This window comes from Coenobita brevimanus, chromosome 94 (assembly GCF_032717465.1).
Source record: "Coenobita brevimanus isolate Jiangsu-jjx chromosome 94, ASM3271746v2, whole genome shotgun sequence".
In the NCBI taxonomy this organism is placed as follows: Eukaryota; Metazoa; Arthropoda; class Malacostraca; order Decapoda; family Coenobitidae; genus Coenobita; species Coenobita brevimanus.
This window is the reverse complement of record NC_137047.1, coordinates 20,082,988-20,108,608: the sequence shown is the minus strand read 5'-3', so window position 1 is coordinate 20,108,608 and position 25,621 is coordinate 20,082,988. Positions and strand designations below refer to the sequence as shown.

The 25,621-nt window shown below is 41.8% G+C and overlaps 1 protein-coding gene across 1 annotated transcript in view; it reads left to right on the top strand.

Annotated features, from left to right (window-relative positions):
- The window catches only part of Girdin (protein girdin), an 818,609-nt gene that overhangs the window by 778,148 nt on the left and 14,840 nt on the right, over window positions 1-25,621 (top strand). Inside the window, exons 33-34 of the mRNA XM_080282575.1 lie at window positions 18,671-18,732; window positions 24,767-24,937. Coding sequence (XP_080138701.1) covers window positions 18,671-18,732; window positions 24,767-24,937 — 233 coding nt within the window. The remainder of the gene's footprint in view (window positions 1-18,670; window positions 18,733-24,766; window positions 24,938-25,621) is intronic.

Genomic DNA, 25,621 nt, shown 5'->3' with positions numbered 1-25,621 from the left:
TTTTCATTATTTCCTCATCCATGTTTTGAAATGCCACTCTTATGTTTGCCAAGAGCTTACAGTATATGTCTCTCTGACAGTCTTGTTAATGTATTTTTCAGGTGACAAATTATCCTGGACCAACACTCCCAGGTCCTTCTGTTCTCTCACTTTTGTGATTGGTTACTTTTCCATAAAGAAATTCATTGATGGCCTCTTATTACTTTTATCCATGCCAATATTTTGCATTTTTTTTTGCATTGAATTTCATTTCCCATACCCTACTCCGCTCGTAAATGCTCTCCAGATCTTCCTGCAGCATTTTACAGTCCTTTTCAACTTCTATTTTCCTTGTGATCTTTGCATCATCTGCAAACAGACTTGTATAACTGTTCATTCCATTCACCATATCATTTATATAACTCAGGAACATTACGGGCACCAGCACCAAGCCCTGTGGGACTCCATTTGTTACATCCCTCCACCCTGACATCCTGTCCATTATAACTGTCCTCATCTGTCGGTCTCTGATGAAGTCTCTCATCCTGTCCAAAAGGTTCCCCTTCAGTCTGCCTATGTGCTCCAATTTCCACATTAGTCACATATGGGGTACCTTGTCAAAGGTTTTCTCCAGATCTAAGTACACACAATCCACCCAATTGTCTGTCTCCTGTAACATGTCAATCACCCTTGAGTAGAAGCTCAACAAATTAGACACATGACCTTCCATTTCTGAGTCCAAACTGACTTTCTGCCAAAATATCCACCTCCTCCAGATATTTTACTCACCTGTCTTTCAAGATTCTCCCACATAGTTTTGCAACCATACAGGTTAGGGACACTGGTCTATAATTCAGGGGTTCTTCCATATTCCCTCCTGTGTAAATTGGTACCACATTGGCCCTCTTCCATTCCCGAGGCACTTTTCCTTCTTCCAGAGAACACGCAATTAAACCGTGAATCTTATCTGCCACTTGTTCTCTGCATTCCTTTTAGTATCTAGTTAGAGATCCCGTCAGGCCCTGGGGCATTCCTTACATCTTGCATTTCCAGTAATTTATACACTTCCTGTACTTCCATTTTTATATCTTTTATCACTACATTTCTAGTCACTCCCTCCCCCTCCACAAAACCACATTCCTCAGCAAAAACCGATTGGTAACTTTTTTCATTATTTCAGCTTGCATTATCGTGTCCTTATATGTCTTTTCTTCTACTTTCAGCTTATTTATTCCTTCCTTGTGTTTCAGTTTGCCATTGACAGACATATAAAACAATTTAGGTTTCTCCTTACATTTGTCAATTATACCTTTTTCAAAGTTTCTTTCATCCTTTCTACAGATTCTTGTATATTCATTTCTAGTTTTTTGCATTCTTCCTTTGTTCTATTGTAACCTCTCTTTCTCCATTTGTTCCGTGCTGCATCCCTTTCTCTTTTTTCTATCAAACTCGTTCACTTGAACCAGCCCTTTTTCTAGTTCTCTCTCCCACTTACTTATGGCACATATTTTTCCACATGCGAGTTGTAAAGGCCTAGAAAGATATAACGCTTCTTCTGCATATCTCTTGTTTCTCTGAATTCTCTCCAATCCGCATCTTCAAAAAATTTCCTCAATCCTGTAAAGTTGCTTCCCCAAAGTTGCATCTTCCTTGCCTGTATAGCTCATCTCTTGGTGCCACGTTCCCTTTTGTAATATGAAACTCAATCACTACATGATCACTTTTTCCTATAGGGCACAGATATTTCAGAGATTCAGTTATGTCAGGTTCTTTAGTTAGCAGTAAATCTAATCTTGCTGGTGTGTCATCACGTCTAAATCTTTTCTCTTTTTTGACCCACTGTGTCATTACATTATTCATTGCTATATTTACCAGCACAGTATACTGCCCCACGAATCTTTGCTACCTCCTAAGTCTCACTCCTCCCAGTTCACCTCTTTACGATTAAACTTGCCTGCCAGAATTATATTGTTGCTTTTCTCAGTCTCTTTCTGTAGGTGTTTAACCATGTCTGATGACATCTGGTATTCAGCCTCATTCCATTCCCTTGTTTTAGGGGGGACAGTAACCAACATTCCATATCCTCCATTGAGGTTGGTACATGAAATATTTTTATATAATTGTAGTTTGCTACACATAAAGAAAAAAATAATAATAGAAGGAAGAATAATCTTGAACATTCAGCAAGAAATGAAAAACAGGATAGGTAGGACATTAAGTTGACTGAGGATTGTCCTTGAAGTTTTGCTCTTAATAGTACTTGGGGAATATGAGAGTTACCATAATAGCCACAAGTAACACCCTTATTGTTTTGTAATGAATCTGAGAGGATATTTTCACCCTAGCAAATGAAAGTGAGAGATCCTATGCATACACTCATCTATGAAGTAAACTACAGTACTGTACAGTATAGTGAAATATATTGTACGGTACTTACTTTCAGCTGTGAATAATTCACAAGTATTTTCGAGTGACCCCATTAGAGTTGCCTAAAATTTCATTATGAATGTTAGGGTGATGTGTTGGTGTATACACCTTGACCTGCTTGTTTTGTGGGCATCCAGCTACCTTTTTGCAACTCCAATTTCAGACTCCTGGTCAGTGAAGGAGGTTGTGGGGAGGCATAGAGGGATGAAATGATCCTTCATGTGGAATAACCTGTCGTGTTCTTTGGTAACTTTTTTCATGGGATTAGCAACGTGTTTTAGATTAATAACAACCCATTTTTCCTCCACTTGCCACAACTGGAGGGCAGAATCTTCCAAGTTGATTGTTTTATTCCTTAGCAAAGCAGAACACCAATAAAAATTTAACATAGCAACTGCATTAATGCTCCCTGATGGTTAGACTGAATCAATAGATACTCCATGATAACATGGACAAGTTGTTACAGTAAATGAATGAGGCAGTGAAGACCATCCACGTCCATGAATGTAAACTCTTAATGTTCAACAGTGTCCACTGGGAGAAAGAGTGGGACTGAAGAATGGTCATTAAGTCAACTGGTCATGTGCCCCTTAGGCTGACAAAATATGGCAGTTTTTGGAGGTGAAAAATCCTAAATTAACCTTCTGAACCCCTCGTGAAGAAAAAGAGAAGGATAAAGAAAGTTTTTATGTCCTGCTGTGTTTTTCATAGCTACAGTTATTGATGCATGCATGTTTAGAAGGCACACTGCCAAGCTGTCCTCCGTCTTTGTTCTCTAGAAATAGTATTCAAGTAGTGAGGTACATATAATCAACTAGAGAACTTGAGGAATTTAAGTAATAAGGGGAGTCTTGGCAGTGCTGAACCAATGCAAGCCTCACCACCAGAAATTAAAAAAGAGGCAATTACAATTGCAGTCAGAAGGATGAAAAGGGGTTAAATGGCTGGTAAATTGGTTGAGATGCTGAAGGCTGCTTTTGAATTAGATGTGAAAATGGTAAATGAATTAATAAATGCAGTCGTAAGGGAAGCAACAATAACTGAAAACTAACTGACCATTGTCATTATCAATGTGTATAGAGGTAAACATAATGATATGGAGAGGTAATTACAGAGAGTTTAGGCTTTGAGATGAGGTAATGAAAGTTTAAAAAGGGTTATTCAGAGCTTGATAAGAGGCATGGCTGATGCAGTATTTCTTGCCTGACAGCTACAAGAGAAATTCATGAGAGAGAATAGAAAACTGTACAGTACTACATTTTTGTGAACTTGGAGAAGTGTCAGATAGAGACCTGAGGGTGGTAGTAAAGTGGGCTATGAGAAATCTACGTATTGACTAAATCATCAAGTTGGTGATGAAATTGTATGAAGAGACAGCTACATTTGTGAGAGTACGTTGTGTTGTTCATGGAATTCTTGGTCATTAATGGGCAAAAATGTATTGCTGTAAAACTTTTTGATGTTGAGAGCATGTTAAACTACCATCCTGTTTTTGACTTGTCATTCTTGTCCAAGATTATTACGCAGACCTTACTGGATCAATTTGTACCATTGCTGGAACAAAACAGAGTTGTTCCTCCCAGTCAGTCAGCATACAGGAAATACCTCTCAACTGAAACTGCACTAACAAAGATTCATGACAGTTTGGTTCTAAACACATACAGTGGGATGTCCTCACTCTTGGTTCTGTTGGACCTGTCTGTTGCTTTTGGTACAGATCATGAACTGCTGCTAAATGACCTACATTTTTATGGTGTCCATGATGATGATTTTTTGCTTCTTTAGTCATACCTGTCTGACAGATCTCAGAGAGTACGGTAGTTGTAAACAACACTTACTTGTTCTCAGTTCTCCTTCTGTTTCGAATTCCACAAGGATCTGTTTTAGGTCCAGTTCCATTCACAGTTTCTACGAGTAGTTTATTGTTTCTGTTCGATGCACATGCAGTGTTTTGTCAGTTCACTGCTGACGACACTTAGATCTGCGTTAAGATAAGAGAAATTAATGATACCAAAAATAAAGTAGAATCCTTGAAGACCAATATTAAAATCTGGGTCACAAGGAGGAGACTGAAGCTGAATGATGGTAAAACAAAAATCATCATTATTCAAGGAAACAGAAGGGTGGTGACACTGATAATGCTCTGACTCTGAAGATTAGCAAGTCGCAACTTCATCCAGATAATTTTGAGACTTGAGTGTACACAGCAATCCCTCGATTATCCGATGTAATAGAGCCAAGGGTGTGTCTGGGTAGTGGCTTCATCCAGATAGTTAACTTCTACCCTGGCCCCCATTTGTACACAACCTAACTTTGAAAGCCAGTGTCCCTGTTGTTTAACAGTTCTGTCTGGGCAAGCAGACCTAAAATTGCAATGGGCACACAAAACATAATGGTAAAATGGAATAAAATCATGGTAAAATAGAATAAAGTCATGGAACAGTACAGTAAGCTAGAACAAATTCAGTGTCAGTGCTCATGAGTCGACCTCCTCACATCAATCTTACCCAGGATCTCCCACTTCTAAAGAGTCAACACTACCCTCTTCCTTTTTGCTGGTGAAGGGGCCATCGTCGCACACCTTAGGAAGAGGCATGCAAGGAATAGCAAGGCCAGAAGCAGATAGGGAACAACCACAAAAACCACCACATGTGCTGCTATAACAGCTGTTTACTGCACCGCATGGGAACTGAGACTAAACAAGGAGGTCTCTGGCAGATGTAGGGTAAACTGACCAGCCAGACAAGGCGGTGGCACCAGGCTATTTCCACCCGTCCGGGTGGAAATATATCGTGCGACAGTACTTTGCAAATGGATGCAAGCATTTTATCCAGATAGTGGGAAAAAATGTACGAATAATGGTTTGGAACAGCCAGATCACAGTGTCTGGGTAATGAATTGTCCAGGTACTGGTCGTCTGGATAATTGAGAGATTACAGTATTTTAATTTAGAACTAAATTATAAAGAACATATTAATCAAGTTGTCAGAGGTTGTAATCTGCAAATCAGAAATCTTTACTCTGTGGGACAGCTGCTGAATAGATGTTGCCCCATAATATTGGTCCATGCTGTGGTCTTGTCTCATTTCAGTTGTTGTAAGCGATTACGTATTGGCCTCCCAAATCATCTGTTAAAGAAGATTCAGTCTGTGTGGAATAGAGCAGAAAGACTTATCTTTGGCCTCCTCTTAAGAACTCCATACTCCGTGAGACAACTGCTGAATAGATGTTGCCAGTTAACATGGCTATGTTATGGACTTGTCTCGTTTCGATTATTGCAAATGGTTATGTATTGGCCTCTCAAATAATCTGTTAAAGAAGGTTTAGTCTGTGCTGAATAGAGCTGCAAGACTTATCTTTGGCCTTCCCCTCAGAACTCTGACCACTTCATTTCTAATTAAGTTTCACTAGTTGCCAATTGAGACTAGAATTGAATTTAAACTGTATCTCATTACTTTAAAGGTTCTAAAGTTGGCAGACCAGAGTATCACACAGAATTGCTAAAACATTAGTTGGCATGCCCATGTGTAAAGTTAAGAAATGAAGATGAGTCCTTGCATCTCATTGAGCCTGTAGCTGTTTTTAGTTGTCTTTCTTTGATCAGTCTATCTTCTATACAGCCCCTAGGTTATGTAATAAATTTCTGTTATTCATGAGATACTGTAATTGTCTTCTGTTGAATTTTTTAAAGGGCAGCTCAAAGCCTTTCTACTTTTCAAGGAGCTACAGTTTGGGGAGAGGTAGTGTGATGGACAATTGTAGGGTTTAATTGCTGTCCCCTTTTTTTTTTTTCTGAGGAAGTCTGTATTGAAGTCACAGTTTTTGTAAACTTAGTCCTTGAGTAACATGTGGTTGAGTAACACGTTTTTTTTCCTTACATGGTCAGCATAATGCAACAGGTCATAATCACCATGGGGAAAATCTCGAGTTTATGCAGAAAGTGTCAGCTGGCCATGCAACGTAATTTGGAGGTCACATTCGGTGACGTCACCTGCCAGACTCGTTTTGATTGGCCTGGTTGCATCTGGGTACATCCACCTCTGGTGATGAGGTCAGCTCCATTGTTTCAGCCCTGGACGTAATTATTCGACTTAGATGTTGAAGAAGGAAGTGCAGAAGCAGCAACAACTAAACATTGACAACAACATTGGGGTCGGGGAGCATGGCTCCCTGGCAATGTGCCAGGGAGCCACTCATCAACAACACACAGGCACCTAGCCTAACTCTTGCTGTTTATTATGTATGATAGTGATGCGGTACAGAGTTTCCTTTTTTTGTACTGGAATGAAGCTTTGACAGGATCTTTTGTTATTTTTTTTATAGATTAGCATATGTAGTGGGCTTTCTTAAAATGGTGGTTTTTAAAAAATGTCAAAAAATAGAAGATTCAAGTACAGTACAGTAATGTTATTCATACTGTGTGTATTTTAGATTTTACGAAGTATGAAGTGTTCTGCTTTAATCACCAAGTGGTGTTTTGCTAACCTGTATCATATTTTAATGATTATCTCCTCTGTAATGTATATGAATATTTGCTTTATGCACGGTTGTGTGACAATTGCTGAACGCACCATGATCAACGAACACTCTTAACGCACGATACTGTTTTGGCGCAAGTTTTACCTGATGCACATTTTAGGTAAAGAAAGTAAGGCAGTGTGAAAGGGGAAATAGTAGGGGAGTGAAAGATAGGAATAATAGATTGTTGGTGGAGAAGAGAGAGAAATTGAGGAGATGGAAGGAGCACTTTGAGTATTTGTTGAATGTAGAGAGTGAGAGCAATGTGTGTATAAGTGGCTGGGGAATGGCTGGGAGAAGAAGAGATGAGAGGAGGGAGGAAGAGATCTGTAGGGCGGAAGTAGTGGAAGCGATGAAGAAGATCAAGTTGGGAAAGGCCCCAGGAATTGATGGAGTGTGTGGTGAAATGCTTAGGTATGGGGGTGAGATTGTTATGGAGTGGATATGGAAGTTGTGTAGATTGGCTTGGGAAGAGGGAAGGGTTCCAGAGGACTGGAAATCAGGTTTAATTGTTCCTTTATACAAAGGAAAAGGGGAGAGAGAAGTATATGTTAACCATAGGGGTATTTGCCTTCTTAGTGTGACTGGTAAAATATATGGTAGAATACTCATTGATAGGGTTAGGCATATGACAGAGGAGCAAGTTGGAGAAGAACAAGGGGGATTTAGGAAGGGAAAAGGGTGTGTAGATCAGATATTTGTTCTAAGATGTGTAGTGGAGAAGTATCTAGAGAAGGGAAGGAAAGTGTATGCTGCCTTCATGGACTTGGAGAAAGCTTATGACAGAATAGATAGGGAAGATATGTGGAAGGTATTAAGAATATATGGAGTGGAGGGGAAATTGTTGAGTGCTGTGAAGAGTATGTACGAGGGAGCTAGGGCTACTGTCCGAGTGGATGGTGAGCTGAGTGAGTTTTTTTATCTCAGTGTGGGACTGAAACAGGGTTGTGTGATGTCTCCATGGCTGTTTAATATATACATGGATGGGGTTGTAAAGGAGGTGCAAGGTAGGGCAGTGGATGTGGGGCTGGCCCTAATCAATAAGGGTGAGATTTGGAAGCTTCCGGTGTTGCTGTTTGCTGATGATACAGTATTGTTGAGTGAAGATGAATGGGAGTTGCAAGGTTTGGTGAATGAATTTGGGACAGTGTGTAGGAGGAGGAAGCTGAAAGTTAATGTAAACAAAAGTAAAGTTATGGTGTTTGAGAGGAATGAAGTCACAGAGTGTGCAGTGAGGTTGGATGGTGAGGATATGGAGAATGTGAATGCATTCAAGTACTTGGGTAGTGTGATGAGGAAGGATGGAACTTTGGGGGATGAAGTGTGTGAAAGGGTACAGCAGGGAAGGAAGGTTGTTGGTACACTGAAAGCAGTGATGAGAAATAGGGAGGTGAGTATGGAAGTTAAGAAGTCACTGCATGATAGTGTTGTGATCCCTACCCTGATGTATGGAAGTGAGGCGTGGACCTTGCAAGAGGGGAACAAGTCAAGAGTGAGAGCAGCGGAAATGAGTTACTTGTGAGGAGCATGTGGAGTGACGTGGAGGGACAGGCTGATGAATGAAGAAGTGAAGGAACGTTGTGAGGTAGATGTGGATGTGGTTGAGAAGATTAGGAGAAATACACTGAGGTGGTTTGGACATGTGGAGAGAATGGAGAATGAAAGACTGACTAAGAGGGTGTATGTAGGTGAGGTGGAGGGAGGGAGAGGGAGGAGTAGACCGAGGATGAGGTGGAGGGATGGAGTTGAGAGGTATATGAGGGAGGGGGGGTGAGTTGGGGGGAGGGTAGTCAAATGGTGGGTGACTGAGCGACTTGGAGGCGTTTTGTCTGCGGCCACCCTTTGCAGGATTAGGGCGTCGGGCTATAGATAGATAGATAGACATTTTAGTTTCCATGCTGTGAGGTAGGTTATGATCATGAGGGGGTCTGGGGAGTGTAGCCTCCCAGTTAGCTTTCAGTGACTACAGTTAAGCATCCACTGCTATTTATGGTTTTAAATTGTATGCACTTGAGTTTGTTTGGTATGTTGACATCATGTTCAGTCAATGAAATCAGCAGTAACTATGGTATTGGGGGTGTTCAGCCAGCTTTCTTTAATATTGCTAAGTGGGTTTATTTTGTTTCATGTTCATAATTACACTACAACTATATATCTCTTTCAGTGTTTTACCTGATGGTGGGTATAAGTAGGGGGTAATTTATATGGGGTAGGGTGGTAAGAATGGGTATAAGTGCGAGTTTTGGAAAGTGGTCAAACTGCATTTTACCGTTATACATGCAAACATATTGTTTGAGTGGCGTGGGTTTGAGTACCACGGTCCTTGTCCAGTCCATATCGTCCATATTACTTTAGGATTGACTGTAATTATAGAAGTTAAATGAGTGTTATGTCAGTTCGTTAGGAAGAACCAGTACTTTTGAGAAACAAAAGACCAGATTGTTATTATTATTTTCGTTTATGTGAAGCTACAGAATCTGGTGAAAGCTTTTGGCTTATCAGATAGAGCCAGGATTCCAGGGGCTTGAATGATAAGTGAATGGAAGTGTGGCCCCTTGGATTGGGCAAACTTGGGCTGTCTGGACATTGCTACCCCTCACCCTGCCCTAGGATGGGAAAGGAGGTCTGGATGATGATGATGATTATTGCTATTTTTATTATTATAATAATAATAATAATTATTATTATTATTATTATTATTGTTATTATCACTCATCCCTGAGTGGCAATACATGAGCAATAAACCCCAACCACCCATTGGATATAAACCTGCACCGGCTCAATCCGATTGGAGTGCCTTAATTGCCTGCTAAACCACCAGGCACCATAATGGCTATATGGTTACCACCCAGCATAGTAAATGGTTTCCTACTGCACAGGAAACCATTTGACATGTCACTTAGTGTAGAGTCACCCACAGCCAGAAGGAAGAGGAAAGAATGAAGGAGAGAATGACAGTAGAGGAAGGATAGAAAGAAGGAAGAAAGGAAAGGGCAGGCACCTGAGAGCAGCACTACATCAAGTGAGTGGGTGATGAGCATCCCCACCAACCATGATTTTCATTATTATTATTATTATTGTTATTGTCAAGAGTTTAGAAGTGGACTACTGTGGGAACTTTTATATGCTGATGATTTAGTTTTGAGGATAGAGAAATTCAAGAAGAGGAAGGCCGGGATAGAACCAAAGGGACTGAAAGAAAGTACAGCATTGGTAAAACAAAGGTATGTGTGAAGGAGGGAATGTCATGGAACAAGGTGTGTGGCCTTGTGCTGTGTGTAAAAGGGAGTTTGGAGGAATTCAGTCTTGTGTAGACAAAAACTTGCAATAAATGAGCTCAGATGGTGGAGTGAGAAGGGGATGAGAGAAATTTAGGGAACTGCTATCTCTTGCGGCAATGAAGGGGTTCTTCTTTCATGCCAACAATACTCTTAACGAACATGTATGAGGAGTATGCTGTATGGCGGCAAAACCTAACCTGTGAGAGAAGAGGATATGAGTAGATTGAAGTGCTTAGGAATGAGCATGTTCAGATGGATGTCATTAAATGTTAAAAGTAAGAATAATATGCAGCAGGAGAGATGTGGCCTAAAATTACTAGAGATGCGATACAAACCAGTAGGTTAAATGGCTTGAACAGCATGAGCAGAGGGGAGAAAGGGACTGTTCGAGGAATGTCACAGATATGAATGTGGAAGGAAGAATACCCAGAGGCAGACTGAGGATGACTTGGAGTGAGGTTCAACAATATATCCATTCTCTGGAACAGTGGCTGATACAAAAAAGATTGACCAACATACCTTTATGTTCTTTTAACTTTGAATCAGATCTATCCTTTACACATTAACCTGATGGTAGATGGTGGCAGCCATCATCCACTCACTTGATTTAGTGCTGTCTACTTCTTCCTTCTCCTTTCTCATTCTGTCTCTTTGTTTGCCCTGCTCTTTTCCTACTTCTCCCTTTTCTTCCTGTCACCATTTACTACTCTTCTTTCCACTTCAGGTGGCTCTACACTGAGTGACAAGCCTATTGATTTCCTGTAACCCAGTAAATCATTTGCAATACTGAGCGGTAACCATATTACCAATTTACAGGGTCAAGTGGAGCCTGCTGTTACTTTGGTGGAGAGACACTAATGTGGCATGCATTCAGAAACCAAACCACCACATTATTCACTGTGCTTCTCTGTGATGAGGCGCTGTCATCTGTTGGGGAACATCAGTTCACTGCATGGGACAACCCTGCGGGGACAGTTGCTTGCCTGCAGATGATGGGTCTGCTTAGCCATTCAGAGTGGGGTTGATCAACAACAACAGCAACTCATTAATCTCTGCTAGAGAGGGACATTTCTTGTAGTGGAACCAGGATGTTTGGTTGGCTGGTTATATAAACATCCTTATGCTACCTCACTGTCCCTCATGAGGAGGGTGGTGGACTGCAGGAGAAGGGCAGCTTCAGCCTGCAGTCCACCTGATTTGTGCTGGGATTAGCCTGGAGTCACAACAGCAATAACAGCAACAACTACCCATTAACTTATCACCCCTTTAAACATCTTATTTTATAGGACTTACAACAGATAGACACATAACCTTTCTTTAACACATAAGCATCTCAAGTGCAAATGCTGCTTACAAGACATGTGCACTGAAGACACATACATGCCCCACTTTTTTGACAAACATGAATATTAACTGGAAGTAGTTTATAGACCGTTCAGTTGCACATCATTAAATTTATTGGCAGCTTGGGCTATTCCTACATCAAACACAAAATGGAAAAGCTCAAAAGGCACAAAACAAACATCTCATATTAATAGCAAGATGCAAAAGTCCACATAAACAAAAAGTACAGTGTTCATTGCCATACTACGACTCTCCACCACCCACCACCATTAAGAAAAATGAAACAAGCACTTTTGTGCAGCAAAAAAATGCTTGAAATACAGTAATCCCCATACTATGCGGATGCCCACTTTCCAGACACCCCACTTTCTGGACACCCCACTTACTGGACATTGTGGGCCTGGACCTTCGGAACCCAAAAAAAAAAAAAAAAAAAAAAAAAAATCCGAATTTTTTCCCACCCATAATTTGAAATTGCTGCACGACGCCGAACAGCTGTCTACACCACGGCCCCTTTACCACTTCTTCCTTCCCCCTCCCCCCTCTCCTGTCAGGGTTGCCATTTGGTATTTTTCATTACCAAATGTGGGCCAATTTGGTAATGAAAAATTCATTTGGTAATGAATCAGAATAATGCATTACCAAACAGATTTGTCACATGTATGAGGATACACAGGATGGAGATGGTGGATTATTTGCTTTCTCTGATTAATCTGTTAGCCTACATAGCGTGAAAAAATCAACATGCTGTTAATTATAAGGAGAGTGATTACATGTATTTCCACTTGTATATATAATTAGTGAAGAGTAAATGCTAGCTTTACGAAATTGGTAATGAAAAGTTAAATCTGGTAATGAAAATTGAGGAGTTTGGTAATGTGGCCATTGGGATCTGGCAACTCTGTTTCCCCCTCACCAACAGTCACTTCCTAACTTTGATCGTGAGTAGATGCTTATTGCAGTGGATGCTGCATGTGCTCGTTTTTTGTGAATAAACAGTGAATAAACTGCAATACCTCGCCACTAGCCCACACGGGAATTTACAGTGTTGTGCAGTGTTAAGAAATTAGAATTTTGAGTGCAAAGGATTAACTGTGGAGTGCAAACTGGTGGTTGAAACTGGCATGGTGCAGTTAACAGAATGTGCAGTGTTAGACAATTATAACTCACAGTGCAAAGAATTACTGTAAGTGCAGCACAACACTGGATTATTGTATGTACCTCAAGAGCAATTTCACCACTGCCAAAGCCAAAAAGAAGGTGGCCACAGACATGCTGTAAGTACCCTGGCTGAGGTACAGTCACTTCTAATTCCTCATTCTCTGGTTCCTTTTCATTTATTTCATGCGTTATGTCCATTATTGGTGTGAATAGGGTCTTAACCCTCCTCAGGTAATGTGGGGTCTGTGGGACCCCACTCTATTTTTCTTAGTGTTTTTCATATATTACTATAAGGTCTTGGGATCTGATTTTCCCTCTACCTTCCTGACTAGTAGACTAGTTTAGGGAGGTGATGGGGTCAGTTCGGGATCTGGCTCTGTTTTAGCGATAAAGGGCCTTTGGGGTCCAGTGGACCCCACTTTACCTAACCTTTGATTATTTTCCCATATATATATCTTCCATACAAATTTTTTTTTTTTTTATGACGTGGTTCTGTTACTGCTTACAGAAACATTGGCCATTACTGTACAGCATGCAACGATAGAACACTGGTGGAACATATCGGTGTTGGTATGGCAGCCACTAATTTCAGATGGTATAAAATTTGTCAGTGTTTTTTCATTTAATTTTCCATAAAATATTTCGTCACAGGCAGGATTGGATGAATCAGAGAAAGATAGATTTTGGGATGATTTAATACGTGTAGTGGGTGGTATGCGGGATGATGAGATTGTGATTTTGGGAGGGGACTTAAATGGTCATGTAGGTGAAGCAGCACAAGGTTATGAAGGAGTGCATGGGGGATGTGCGTATGGTCTAAGGAATGCAGAAGGGGAAAGGATACTCGAGTTTAGGGAGGCAGCGGACATGATTGTGTGCAACACATATTTTAGGAAAAGAGACAGTAGGTTAATTACATATGAGTCTGGGGGAAATAGGAGTCAGATAGATTATTTTCTGGTTAGGAAGGCCGATAGGAGGTTAGTGAGGGATGTTAAAGTTATAGGAAGTGAGGAGTGTGTGCAGCAGCACAAACTACTGATTTGTGATATGGTGCTTAAAGAACAAGTGATGAAAAAGAGGACTTATGTACCTAGGAGGAAAATATGGAAGCTGAAAAACCAAGTAGTAAGGGATGCCTTCTATAGCGAGTTGAGGAGAGTGGTGGCTGATCAGGGAGCTGTAGACAGAGGCGTTAATGAACAGTACAGAGCCCTCAAGAACAATTTCTTGAGAGTTACTGACGTAACATGCGGCTGGACAAGAGGACCACCAAGACATAAAGTAATTTGGTGGTGGGATGAGGGTGTAGAAGCTGCAATTAAGGAGAAAAGAAGGCTTTTCCGGGAATGGAAGAAGGGTGGTAGCAAAGAGGAATATTTGGCTGCCAAGTGTAGGGCTAGAAGAGAGGTATACAGGGCAAAGTCTGAGTCACAGAGACAATTACTTGATAACCTAAATCATGGGGAAAGGAAAAATATAATTAGGGTGGCAGGTCAGGTGAAGAGGGATAATCGGGATATCATAGGTGAGCAGTGTGTGAAGAATGATGAAGGAAGGGTAGTGGTGAACAGCGAGGATATTAAAGATGCATGGAGAGAGCATTATAATCGGTTGTTGAATGAGGAGTTTGACTGGGACAGGGAAGGTTTGGAGCCAGCAGATCCAGTGTCTGGCCCTTGGCCTTTGATTGATACTGCTACTGTGAGTGAGGCAATAGGCAAGATGAGGGTGGGGAAGGCAGCAGGTGTGTCTGGGTTGACTGCCGAAATGTTGAAGGCCTCAGGCGATATAGGGGTGAGTTTAGTCACTGACCTGATAAATAGGATTATTTATGAGTGTGTTGTCCCAGATGATTGGCTGAAGAGTGTAATTGCAAATGTGTATAAAGGGAAGGGTGATGCCCTGGAAAGAGGAAATTATAGAGGTATAAAGCTTTTAGATCAGATAATGAAGGTAATGGAGAGAGTTTTAGAAGGTATGATTAGAGAAAGAGTGAATATTGATGAGATGCAGTTTGGGTTTATGCCAGGTAAGGGGACCACTGATGCCATATTCATTGTTCGACAGCTTCAGGAAAAATATATTGGTAGGAGAAGGGATCTTTATTTTGTTTTTGTTGATTTGGAAAAGGCCTTTGACAGAGTCCCTAGTGAGGTGGTGAAGTGGGCAAAGAGAAAGCTTGGCTTGGAGGAGTGGCTGGTTAGGGTGGTTATGGCCATGTATGTGGGTGCTCACACCCAGGTGAGAGTGAATGGAGATTTGAGTGATGAGTTTTCCGTGAATGTTGGTGTGCATCAGGGGTCAGTCTTGAGTCCCATGTTTATCATGGTACTTGAAGCCCTTTCACGTGACTTTAGAAACGGACTCCCATGGGAGTTGTTGTATGCTGATGATTTGGTGTTGTTTGCAGAGAATGAATGGGAGGCGGAGGAAAGGTTTAGGAAGTGGAGAGATGGTATGGGGCAAAAGGGTTTAAGGGTAAATGCAGATAAAACAAAAGTGATGATATCTAGGGTTGGTGGCGGTACTGTCAAAGACGAGGGAGAGTGGCCATGTGCAGTTTGCCACAAGGGCGTGGGAAGTAATTCCATCTTGTGCGGTGTGTGTGTGATAAATGGGTGCATAAGAGATGTAGTGGTATCAGAGGTAGACTGCAAGATAATGCTGATTTTATGTGTATGGCGTGCCGGGGTGAGCAGGTGGAGATTGTCAGGAGAGAAAGGATTGAACTTGCTGGTGAATCTCTTGAGTGTGTGGAAGAGTTTTGTTATTTGGGAGACATGTTGTGTGCTGGAGGTGGGGCTGGAGCTAGCTCTGTGGCTAGGGTGAGAAGTGGTTGGAAGAAGTTCTGGGAGCTCTTGCCTCTCCTGACATTGAGAGGGCTCTCCCTACGTGCTAAGGGGTCTTTGTATGCAACATGTGTTAGGAGTGTAATGCTGTATGGCAGTGAGACCTGGGCAGTGAAGGAGGAAGATATTCGCCGGCTCAGACGTACAGAAATGACAATGATTAGGTGGATGTGCAGTGCGTCTCTGTGTCCAAGGCCTGGAGGGGCTGGGTTTACAATGGAAGAGTTGAGAGGTAGGATGGGACTGGAGTGTATTGGTGTTGTGATGAGGAGAGGTAGATTGAGGTGGTTTGGACATGTGGAGAGGATGGGGGATGATAATTGGGTGAGGAAGGTGAGAAGTGTTAATATTGGGGGTGGGGTTATGAGGGGTAGACCGAGAAAGACATGGGACGAGGTCATTAAGTGTGACCTTAGGGTTAAGGGACTGAACAGGGAGGCTGCAATGGATCATGCAGTGTGGAGAGCCCCCATTAGGTGACCAAGGCCGACACATGCAAGCATGTTGGAGCCTTTAAAAACGAAAATGAATATTTCCATACATTTTGCACTAAATTGAAGGAAAAGGCCTACAGAAGCTGTGTAAAAGCGATTGTTTCAGTAAAGTTGTTGTAAGTATTTTTGACGAGTTTTTAAAGATTGGGGTCTGACAGACTCCACATTACCTAAGTAAGGATAAAATTATAGGTTTACCTGAGAAGGGTTAAATAGGTTTAAATAGGTGCTCCGGTAGGGAGTTATTTAGGTGACTTTCAAAGTTAGGCTGGGTTAGGGTCCTTAAGTACAAATCCAGGAGGCTGGGGCCCACTATCCGGACAGGACCACTTTCCGGACATGCCTTTGGCTCTATTATGTCGGATACTAGAGGAATTACTGTATATCCATCCCCTACTATCCACCACGATGTAACACAAGCATCCACGAGTGCACCTGGCAACCCTAGCCATCCATAATATCTAGTTAGCATTATCAAACAAGAACCTTTCCCAGAAATGTATCCCACAGAAATGTCCATCTTGAGGAACACAAAATACAGTACATCCCCACAGTACGCGAGTTCCGAGTACACGATCCCCCTTGTACACGAGGACCTATATTTTTGTGTGTGTGTGTATTTTTTATTAGTACGCTAATTGAACTCTTTGTAAGCGAGACGGGCAACGAAGAGTGGCCCAAATTGGGGTTACCCCGAGTATGCGACATTGCTTCCCCAAGAAGCGATAACAGGTAAAGGTCTATCTATCTATCTATCTATCTATTGCCAGATGCCATAATCCCGTAAGGGATGGCCATTTGACTTTGAGTTATTGGTTTTACGGGGAGGGGCACTAACCATCCACCAACCCACTTGTTGACACGTAGGGAGCATGTATGGGTTGGTTATATGGTTACCACCCAGCGTTGTAAATGGTCTCTTGGCTTACAGGAAACCATTTGGCATGTCACTCAATGTAAAGCCACCTGTAAAGGAAAGAAGAGCAATAAGAAGTGACAGGAAAGATGGGAGATATAGGACGAGAGGAGGGCAGGCACAGAAAAAGAATGATAAAGGCTAAGGAAGAAGTAGGCAGCACTACATCAAGTGAGTGGCTGATGGTTGCTACCACCTACCACCAATGATTTACCTAGTAAAGCCATGATCTTGTAGGTTTACTTTATCTTAGGTAATGTCTTAGATAGTTTCCCCTGTTTAGTACAATACTTAGGTCTGAAAGGTATCTCAAGGGTTGCTCATGAAGGGGGGTGCCACCCGTATGTAATTTTTCCTATAAGTTTATGTATTCACAGTACGCGAATTCCTAGTACGCGACGTCCTCTGCCACCTATATAGGCACATACTAGGGGGATGTACTGTACTGTATAACTCATCCCCAACCCACACTCTTCATTATGAATGCACCCCTTACATCACAGATCACCTCATGCACTTCCTCTGGGATCATGTCTTCGTAAGCCAGTGGCCGCAACATCAACAGCTACCAAACTGAATCATGGCTGACTGACAACATTTTGTAACACTAGAAGTGTTTTGTGTTGGCAGCAGGCTTGGGTCCGAGTACATGGACTTGTACTCATACTCGTACTTAAGTACACAATATAATGTACTTGTACTTGTACTCGGGTTTAAAATTTCCATAGTACTTGTACTTGTACTTGTACTCGGACTCAAAGTACTCGACAATTTTACGAGTACTTTCGAGTACAACCATGATATATAGAAGTGGTGAGGGTAACAATGGTGTGTCCTTGGAGAGGCCAAGTGGCCTGGGTTGGTGAGTCAAGTGGTGTAAAGCCACGCCCACCAACTCCTGATAAGCTGCTTTTAATATGTTAGCACCTTGGTACTAATTGCAAGGAGTGAAAAACAGCTGCCTGGAGCCCTGGACAGCATGCTGTGTCTCTGAGAGGCAGAGCGACCCAAGCCTATCAAGGGAGATTCGCGCCAAACTCCTCGCGAATAAAGTCGAACATTCAGTTCAACTCCGGAATCATTTTGACTTTTATGGTCGCTGTTACCCTGATGGAGGGGGAGGGAGGGGAAGGCGATAATCAAAACCAGGCCAAGTCAGGACACAGGGATGGAAATTGTTCAAAAATTATCTTATTACAGTACATGTATGTGGTACTGTATATATATACAATTATATGTATATATATATATATATATATATATACCTACATACACATACCTACATACACACAATAAACTGCTGAAAGCAACTGAGGTTAAATCAGTAAAATGTACTCGTACTTGGATTCGAGTACAGCACAAATGTACTCATCCTTGGACTCGAGTTCAGCTATAAAACGGAGTACTTGTACTTGGATTCGTGATACCGTAATGTAATCGTACTTGAACTCGAGTACAGAAAAATGTACTCGAACCCAAGCCTGGTTGACAATATGCAGGACTGAATGGTAGCTCAAATATTTCTGGAAAAATAGGAAAAAGAAAAGATAAGTAGATATGAAAGTGGTAAATTATGCAGTAGAAATAAGTGTGTTTATTTTTGTATCAGACCATATTGTCATATTTATATATAAAGGCTCCATCATAATTGTATGCATCAACCTTGGATGTGAATAAATATTATATTCTGTGTTTCAGAATCGTGGGCGAGCTTCCATCAGAAGCACAACTTCCTCTCTCAGCCAGCAGGTGCTAAGCAGGTAGGAAGAATGCAGGGTTAGATTTCTGGTTTAATCATACAGTAATGTTCATGTGGGGTGGATAGACCACAGATCTATAGTAAGGGTCCTTGATGTCTTTTGTATTATATCATTTATAAAGGCTCCAACATACTTGCATGTGTCTGCCTTGGTCACGTAATGGAAGCTGTCCACACCGCTCAATTTAGGAAAATAAATAGGAGAGATGAAGCCCGAATAATAATCATCCCTTTTCGTGTGTCATAGTGGTATAAGATTGTTTGCAACACAAATACTAGGTAGTGGTGTTGCCATATCCCATTTCTAATGAAAAGAGAAGTTTTCAAGCACTCCTCAGCTTTTTTTTAGCCTTCTGTTTAACATCCAGGGAATGCCTGGCTAGTATAATTTTCCATTATTCCCAGAGGTTGATGGAAGCCAATGATATTCTTTTCTTTTATATATGATTATGGACAACACACATTTTAGGAAAAGAGTGAGTAGGTTGATTACATATGAGTCTAGGGGAAATAATAGCCAGATTGGCCATTTCCAAGTCAGAAGGGCTGATAGGTTAATGAGGAATATTAAAGTTATATGGAGCAAAAAGTGTGTGCAGGAACACAGATTACTAATATGTGATATGGAGCATAAGAAGCGGGTAGTGAAGAAGAGAACCAATGCACCCAGGAGGAAAATATGGAAATTGAAAAATTAAGCAGCGGAGGGTTAGTGCCCCTCCCTGGAAAACAACTAACTAAAAAAAAACAAACAATAAGCCTCGGACAAGGACTGACCAAACGATGACGACCAAGGACTGGACAAAGGACATTGTAATTGGAACCTGGAATGTAAGGGGAGCGAATGATGAGGTGAAAGAGAGAGAGATTGTACAGGTGCTTGAGGATGCGAAAGTGGATGTATGTGGAATAACTGAAACAAAATGGAGAGGAGAAAATGTGAGAGAATGGGAGTATGGATGGGGTATATATGCAGGAGTAGGTGAGAATGAGAGGGCAAAGGAAGCAGTATGTATAGTTGTGAGTAAAAGATGGAAGAGGAGCATAAGACAGTATGGATCAGTTGGGTCAAGGATTGTGTGGGTAAAGTTGAAAGTTGGAATACAAATGTGGGCGATTGTGTGTGTGTATGCACCAACGCAAGATCGTGCTAGAAGAGTGAGAGAAGAGTTCTGGACAAATGTAGAAGTGTGATGGAAAAGTTTGGAAGGAATGAGAGAGTGTTTTTGATTGGTGATATGAATGGTAAAGTTGGGAATGTGAAGGTGGATGGAATAGTTGGTGAGTGGGGTGTGCCTGCTGAGATAGATGAGAATGGGAGTGCGTTAGTGGACATTTGTGCTGGGAGGGGGTTGGTGATAGCCAATACCCTCTTCAGGCATAAAATGATCCACAGGTATACACGGCGAGTGATGAGAAGGGTGGGTGGTGAACTGAATGAAAGGAAGGCAATGATTGATTATGTGTGTGTGGATGAAAGGATGCGAAGATGTGTAATGGATGCAAGAATGTATAGAGGTTGGGGGAGTGGACTTTCTGACCACTACTTGGTGATGGCCAGAATTAAAGTTCAAGTAAGTTGGAGGAATAGAAGAAGGGAAAGACGAGAGGAAGGAGTAGTTGCAAGGAGAGTGGAAAGGTTACAAGAGGATGAGAAAAAGGCAGAGTATAAGAGAGAAGTGGAGGAACGATTGGGCAAATATGAATTGGAGCAGATGGGAGACGTGGAAGGTGTGTGCAGAATATTTACAGAAGAAATATGTGCAGCATGTGATGTTGTGTGTGGAAGGAAGAGAAGACGGAGGGGGGTGCAGGGAACAGCGTGGTGGACTGAAGAGGTGAAACAGGCTGTGGCACAAAAGAAGAAAGCATACAATGAATGGATGAGAAATAGGGGCGTGGAAAAGGTTGAGAGGCGGAAGAGAGAGTTATATGTAGAAAGAAAGAGAGAGGTGAAAAGATTAGTAAGAGAGAGTAAGAAGAGAGTGGATGAGGAATTTGGAAGAAATTTGAGTGTAAAGTAGAGGGACTGTAAGAAAATGTTCTGGAGAGAGGTGAAAAGAGTAAGACAAGGTGGAAGTGAAGTTAGCAGGGGAGTGAAAAATAAAAATGGTAGGTTACTAGTGGAGAAGGGAGAAAAAATGAGCAGATGGAGAGAACACTTTAAGGAATTGTTGAAAGTAGAGGATGGAAGTAATGCGAGTATAAGTGGCTGGGGAATGGCTGGAAGAAGGAGGGAGGTGAGAAGACAGGAAGAAATCAGTAGGATAGAAGTTGTGGAAGCAATGAAGAAAGTTAAATTGGGGAAAGCCCCAGGAATTGATGGAGTGTGTGGTGAAATGCTGAAGCATGGGGGAGAGATAGTAGTGGAATGGATGTGGAAGATGTGCAGATTGGCCTGGGAGGAAGGTAGAGTCCCGGAGGATTGGAAGTCAGGTATAATTATTCCCTTGTACAAAGGAAAAGGGGAAATAGAGGTAACCATAGGGGCATTTGTCTTCTTAGTATAATAGGAAAAGTGTATGGTAGGATACTTATTGACAGAGTTAGAGAAAGAACAGAGAAATTAGTTGGAGAAGAACAGGGAGGCTTTAGGAAGGGAAGAGGTTGTGTAGATCAGATATTCATTCTCAGATCTTTAGTGGAAAAGTTTCTAGAGAAGGGAAAGAAGTTGTATGCGGCTTTCATGGATTTGGAGAAAGCATATGACAGGGTGGATAGACAAGGATTGTGGAAAGTGTTAAGAATATATGGAGTAGATGGAAAGTTGTTGAATGCTGTGAAGGCTGCAGTGTGTGTGGATGGTGAACTAAGTGAATTTTTCTCTTTGAAGGTTGGGTTGAAACAGGGATGTGTCAAGTCTCCATGGTTGTTCAATCTGTACATGGATGGGGTAATAAAAGAGGTACAAGGTAGGGTAGTGGATGTTGGAGTGGCCCTGGTGAGAGAGGATAGTGTTTGGAAACTCCCTGTATTGTTGTTTGCAGATGATACTGTGTTGTTGAGTGAAGACGAAGGGGAGCTGCAAGGCTTGGTGGATGAGTTTGAGAGAGTGTGTAAGAAACGGAATCTAAAGGTGAATGTAGGGAAGAGTAAAGTGATGGTCTTTGAGAGAGGTGAAGTCAGTGAATGTACAGCGAGGTTGGATGGTGAGGAATTGGAAAATGTGAGTACGTTTAAGTACTTGGGTAGTGTGATGAGTAAGGATGGAGGTTTGGAGGGTGAAGTGCTTGAAAGGGTACAGCAGGGAAGAAAGGTTGCTGGTTCCTTGAAAGCAGTGATAAGAAACAGGGTAGTGAGCATGGAAGTGAAAAAGTTACTGCATGACAGTATTGTGATACCAACTCTAACGTACGGAATTGAAGCTTGGATGCTGTTGGAAGGACACAAGTCAAGAGTGAGAGCAGTGGAAATGAGTTATTTAAGAGGAGCCTGTGGAGTCACATGGAGAGACAGGCTGACGAATGAGGATATAAAGGAGCGTTGTGGTGTTGATGTGGATGTGATAGGAAGCGTTATGAGGAACACACTGAGGTGGTTTGGCCATGTGGAGAGGATGGAGGGTGAAAGACTGACGAAGAGAGTGTATGTGAGTGAGGTGGAGGGGGAAAGAGGGAGGGGGAGGCTGAGGATGAGATGGAGGGATGGGGTGGAGAGGTATATGAGAGAGGGGGGTGTGAGCTGGGAGCAGGGGAGTGAAATGGCGAGGGACAGGGCGACTTGGAGGCGATTTGTTTGTGGCCACCCCAAACGGGATTGAGGCATCTGGCAATAGATAGATAGGGATGCCTTCAATAGTGAGATGAGTAGAATGGTGGCTGAAGAGAGAGCTGTTGACAGAAATATTAATGAACTGTACAGAGCTCTCAAGACAAGAACAATATCTTGAGAGGTACTAATTTAGTGTGTAGATGGACAAGGACCTTCCAAGGTATAAGGTAGCATGGTTGTGGGATGAGAGTGTCGTAGCCACAGTTAAGGAGAAAAGAAGTCTTTTCCAGGAATGGAAAAGGAGTGGTAATAGAGAAAATACTTGGCTGCCAAGCATAGGGCTAGAAGGGAGGTATTGTACAGGCAAACCCCGATTTACGATACCCCTTGATGCAGTACCCCAAAATAGTGATGGGGATAGAAATACCACCTTACCCCGCCTGTCGTTGGCCTACCCCTGGTTTTGTGATGGGTTTTGATTTTTTTAAAAACCAATTTTGATGATATTTTAGACATAAATTTTGAGTTTATATTGATTTATAAACTCTTTTTAGACTTAAAGTAATGTGGTTTAGTCACAGGTAGAGTGAACACAGTCATTTGGGGTACAGATTCTCGCCCATCAGATGAGGTACAAAACATTGTGGACAACTGGGCAACTCAGCAAAGAATATTTTGTGTTTGATCATTGAACATCTAACCTATCATGTAATACATAATATAATAATAAATTTTAATAGATATTAGTAATTACGGCGCTCCAGTCGGATTGAACCGGTGAAGGTTTATATCCAAGGGATGGTTGGGGTTTATTGCTCATGTAATGCCACTCAGGGATGAATGAGGCTGGTCACTCTCATCTTAAATGTCAGAACCAACTTGCCTAGCCCTGGGCTCCTGCACTTCTCATGGGACAATGTAGGATTGGATGATGAATGAACACAAATAATAATTATGAAAGCAGTAAAGAGTAAATATTTCATGCACTGATGAAAATTGTGACGTCAGTAACTCATGTGTTTACATTCGGGCTCTTCAAGGGAAAACACTTTGAAAATACAAAAGAATTTCTAAAATGTTGGAAAATAAGAGAGAAGAATGTAAAGGAGCTCAGCAACGAGAACAATAACTAAAATGACATAAAGAGGGGCTGTTGAAAAGGCTATCCCACGTGCATCATCGATTGCATTCCCCGTCAAGAGAATTCCCCGTCAAACATCAGCAATTCTCCGTCACAACAGTTCGCACCTTGGATGATTCGGTGTTATTCATACATTATTATTATGCATAACAGAAATGTGTTTAACTGTCCTGGGACCGTTTGATGGTGGGATTTTATACAGTGCTGCTGCTTCATCTCTACTGGGATTGAATACGAGTCAGAAGACGCATTCTCCAGTGACCTTGACTGGGTACAAGTGAGACGGGGACTGGATTTAGGCTTAGGTTAGCTTCTTTTACAGCTGTTAGGCTATTTAGATTGGCTTTAAACTTTTTTTGGACTCATTTGGATGGGTTTAGGACTTGGTTGGGGGGAAACCCAAGGCTCAAAAATGCTTCTCTATACAGGTATACCTCAATATACGATACCCCTAGATGCGATACCCCGGCTCAACGATGGGGGTAGAAATACCACCATACCCCACCTAACAATGGCCAAACCCTGGTTTAACGGCGGGTTTTGATATTTTTTACCGATTTTGATGATAGATTAAAATTGTGAGTTTAGGTTGATTTATTAACTGTTCTTAGACTCAGATTAATGTTTTAGCAATAGGTGGGGTGAACATTGTCATTTTGGGGTACAGTTTACTAAGCTTGAGTTTTACCAGACATATTTGACGATTTTCAGATTTTATTTGTTTGTTTTAGTGAGTTATTTACAGGTGTTAGGCTTAGGTTAGCATCTTTTACAGCTGTTAGGCCATTTAGATTGGCTTTAAACTTGTTTTTGGACTCATTTGGGTGGGTTTAGGACTTGATTGGGGGAGAAACCCAAGGCTCAAAAATGCATCCCTATACTTTACATGTTAAATCTACCCCAATATACAATACCCCTCCTAACGATGGGTTTTCACTTAACCAATTGCATCATTAAACCAGGGTATACTTGTGCTTTACATGTTAAATCTACCCTGAGTTACGATACCCCTCCTAGCGATGGGTTATTACTAAACCAATTGCATCGTTAACCTGGGGTTTGCCTGTATACAGGGCAAATCTGAGTCCCAGAGAAGGTTTTAATATTTTCCATATGTATATTACTTTACCATACAGATGAAATTTCATGTCCATTCTTCCTTTTCTGCCTTCCTACCATCTAGGAGCTATAACAGTGTTCACAATGCTGTGCCCTCCTCTGCCTCCCTTACCCCTACTCCTGGTGGTGTGCCTCGGTCCTCAACTCCAAAGTCAGGTGGGCGACGGGAGAGGGCTGTGGATGAGGATGCACCTGCTACTCCTCGCCTCCCTCCTCGTGGTGACCATATTAGTAGGTGAGGCAGACTATGCTTTTTTGTTTTCTCTTAATATCTTCATGGTCTTCAGTTTTATAGTGTATTTTGTCTGTATAATATGCTTTAATAAAGTATTTAGAGATCTTGGTAGTCTTATGAGAAGCTCATATCTAGTAGTTGTTAGGAACCACTCACTGACCCCAAACTCATGTGTGTTGATACTGACTGCAGTATTGCAAGTTATGTTAGAGGAGTCAAACTGTATACAAACAACCTGTTTCATTGCAGCTGCCAGCCAGCCCACCTATTGTCAGAAAGTAATGCACAGTAGCCAGGTGACATTCTTTGTACTGTTGTGAAAAAGTAATGCACAGAAGTCAGGTGACATTCTCTCTGCTATATTCACACACACACACACACACACACACACACACACACACACCGCTCGCTGGTGCAGTGGTAACGCTCTCGCTTGCCAACTAGTGGACGGGAGTTCACGCCTCACTTAGGTTGTGAAAAGTTTCACTGACGAAGTGGGTGGTTACTGTCCCCCTTGAGCAAGGGGACGGGTGTGTGCGTGTGTGAAGGTCACAGCATTGCCCTTAGATCGGACTATATGAGCTCTCAGCTCCCTTCCGGGAGGGTAAAAGCTGACGATCACGACCATCAAGTGATCCTGACCGACTCGGTGAATTACACACACACACAGCTCTTCCTGGATCA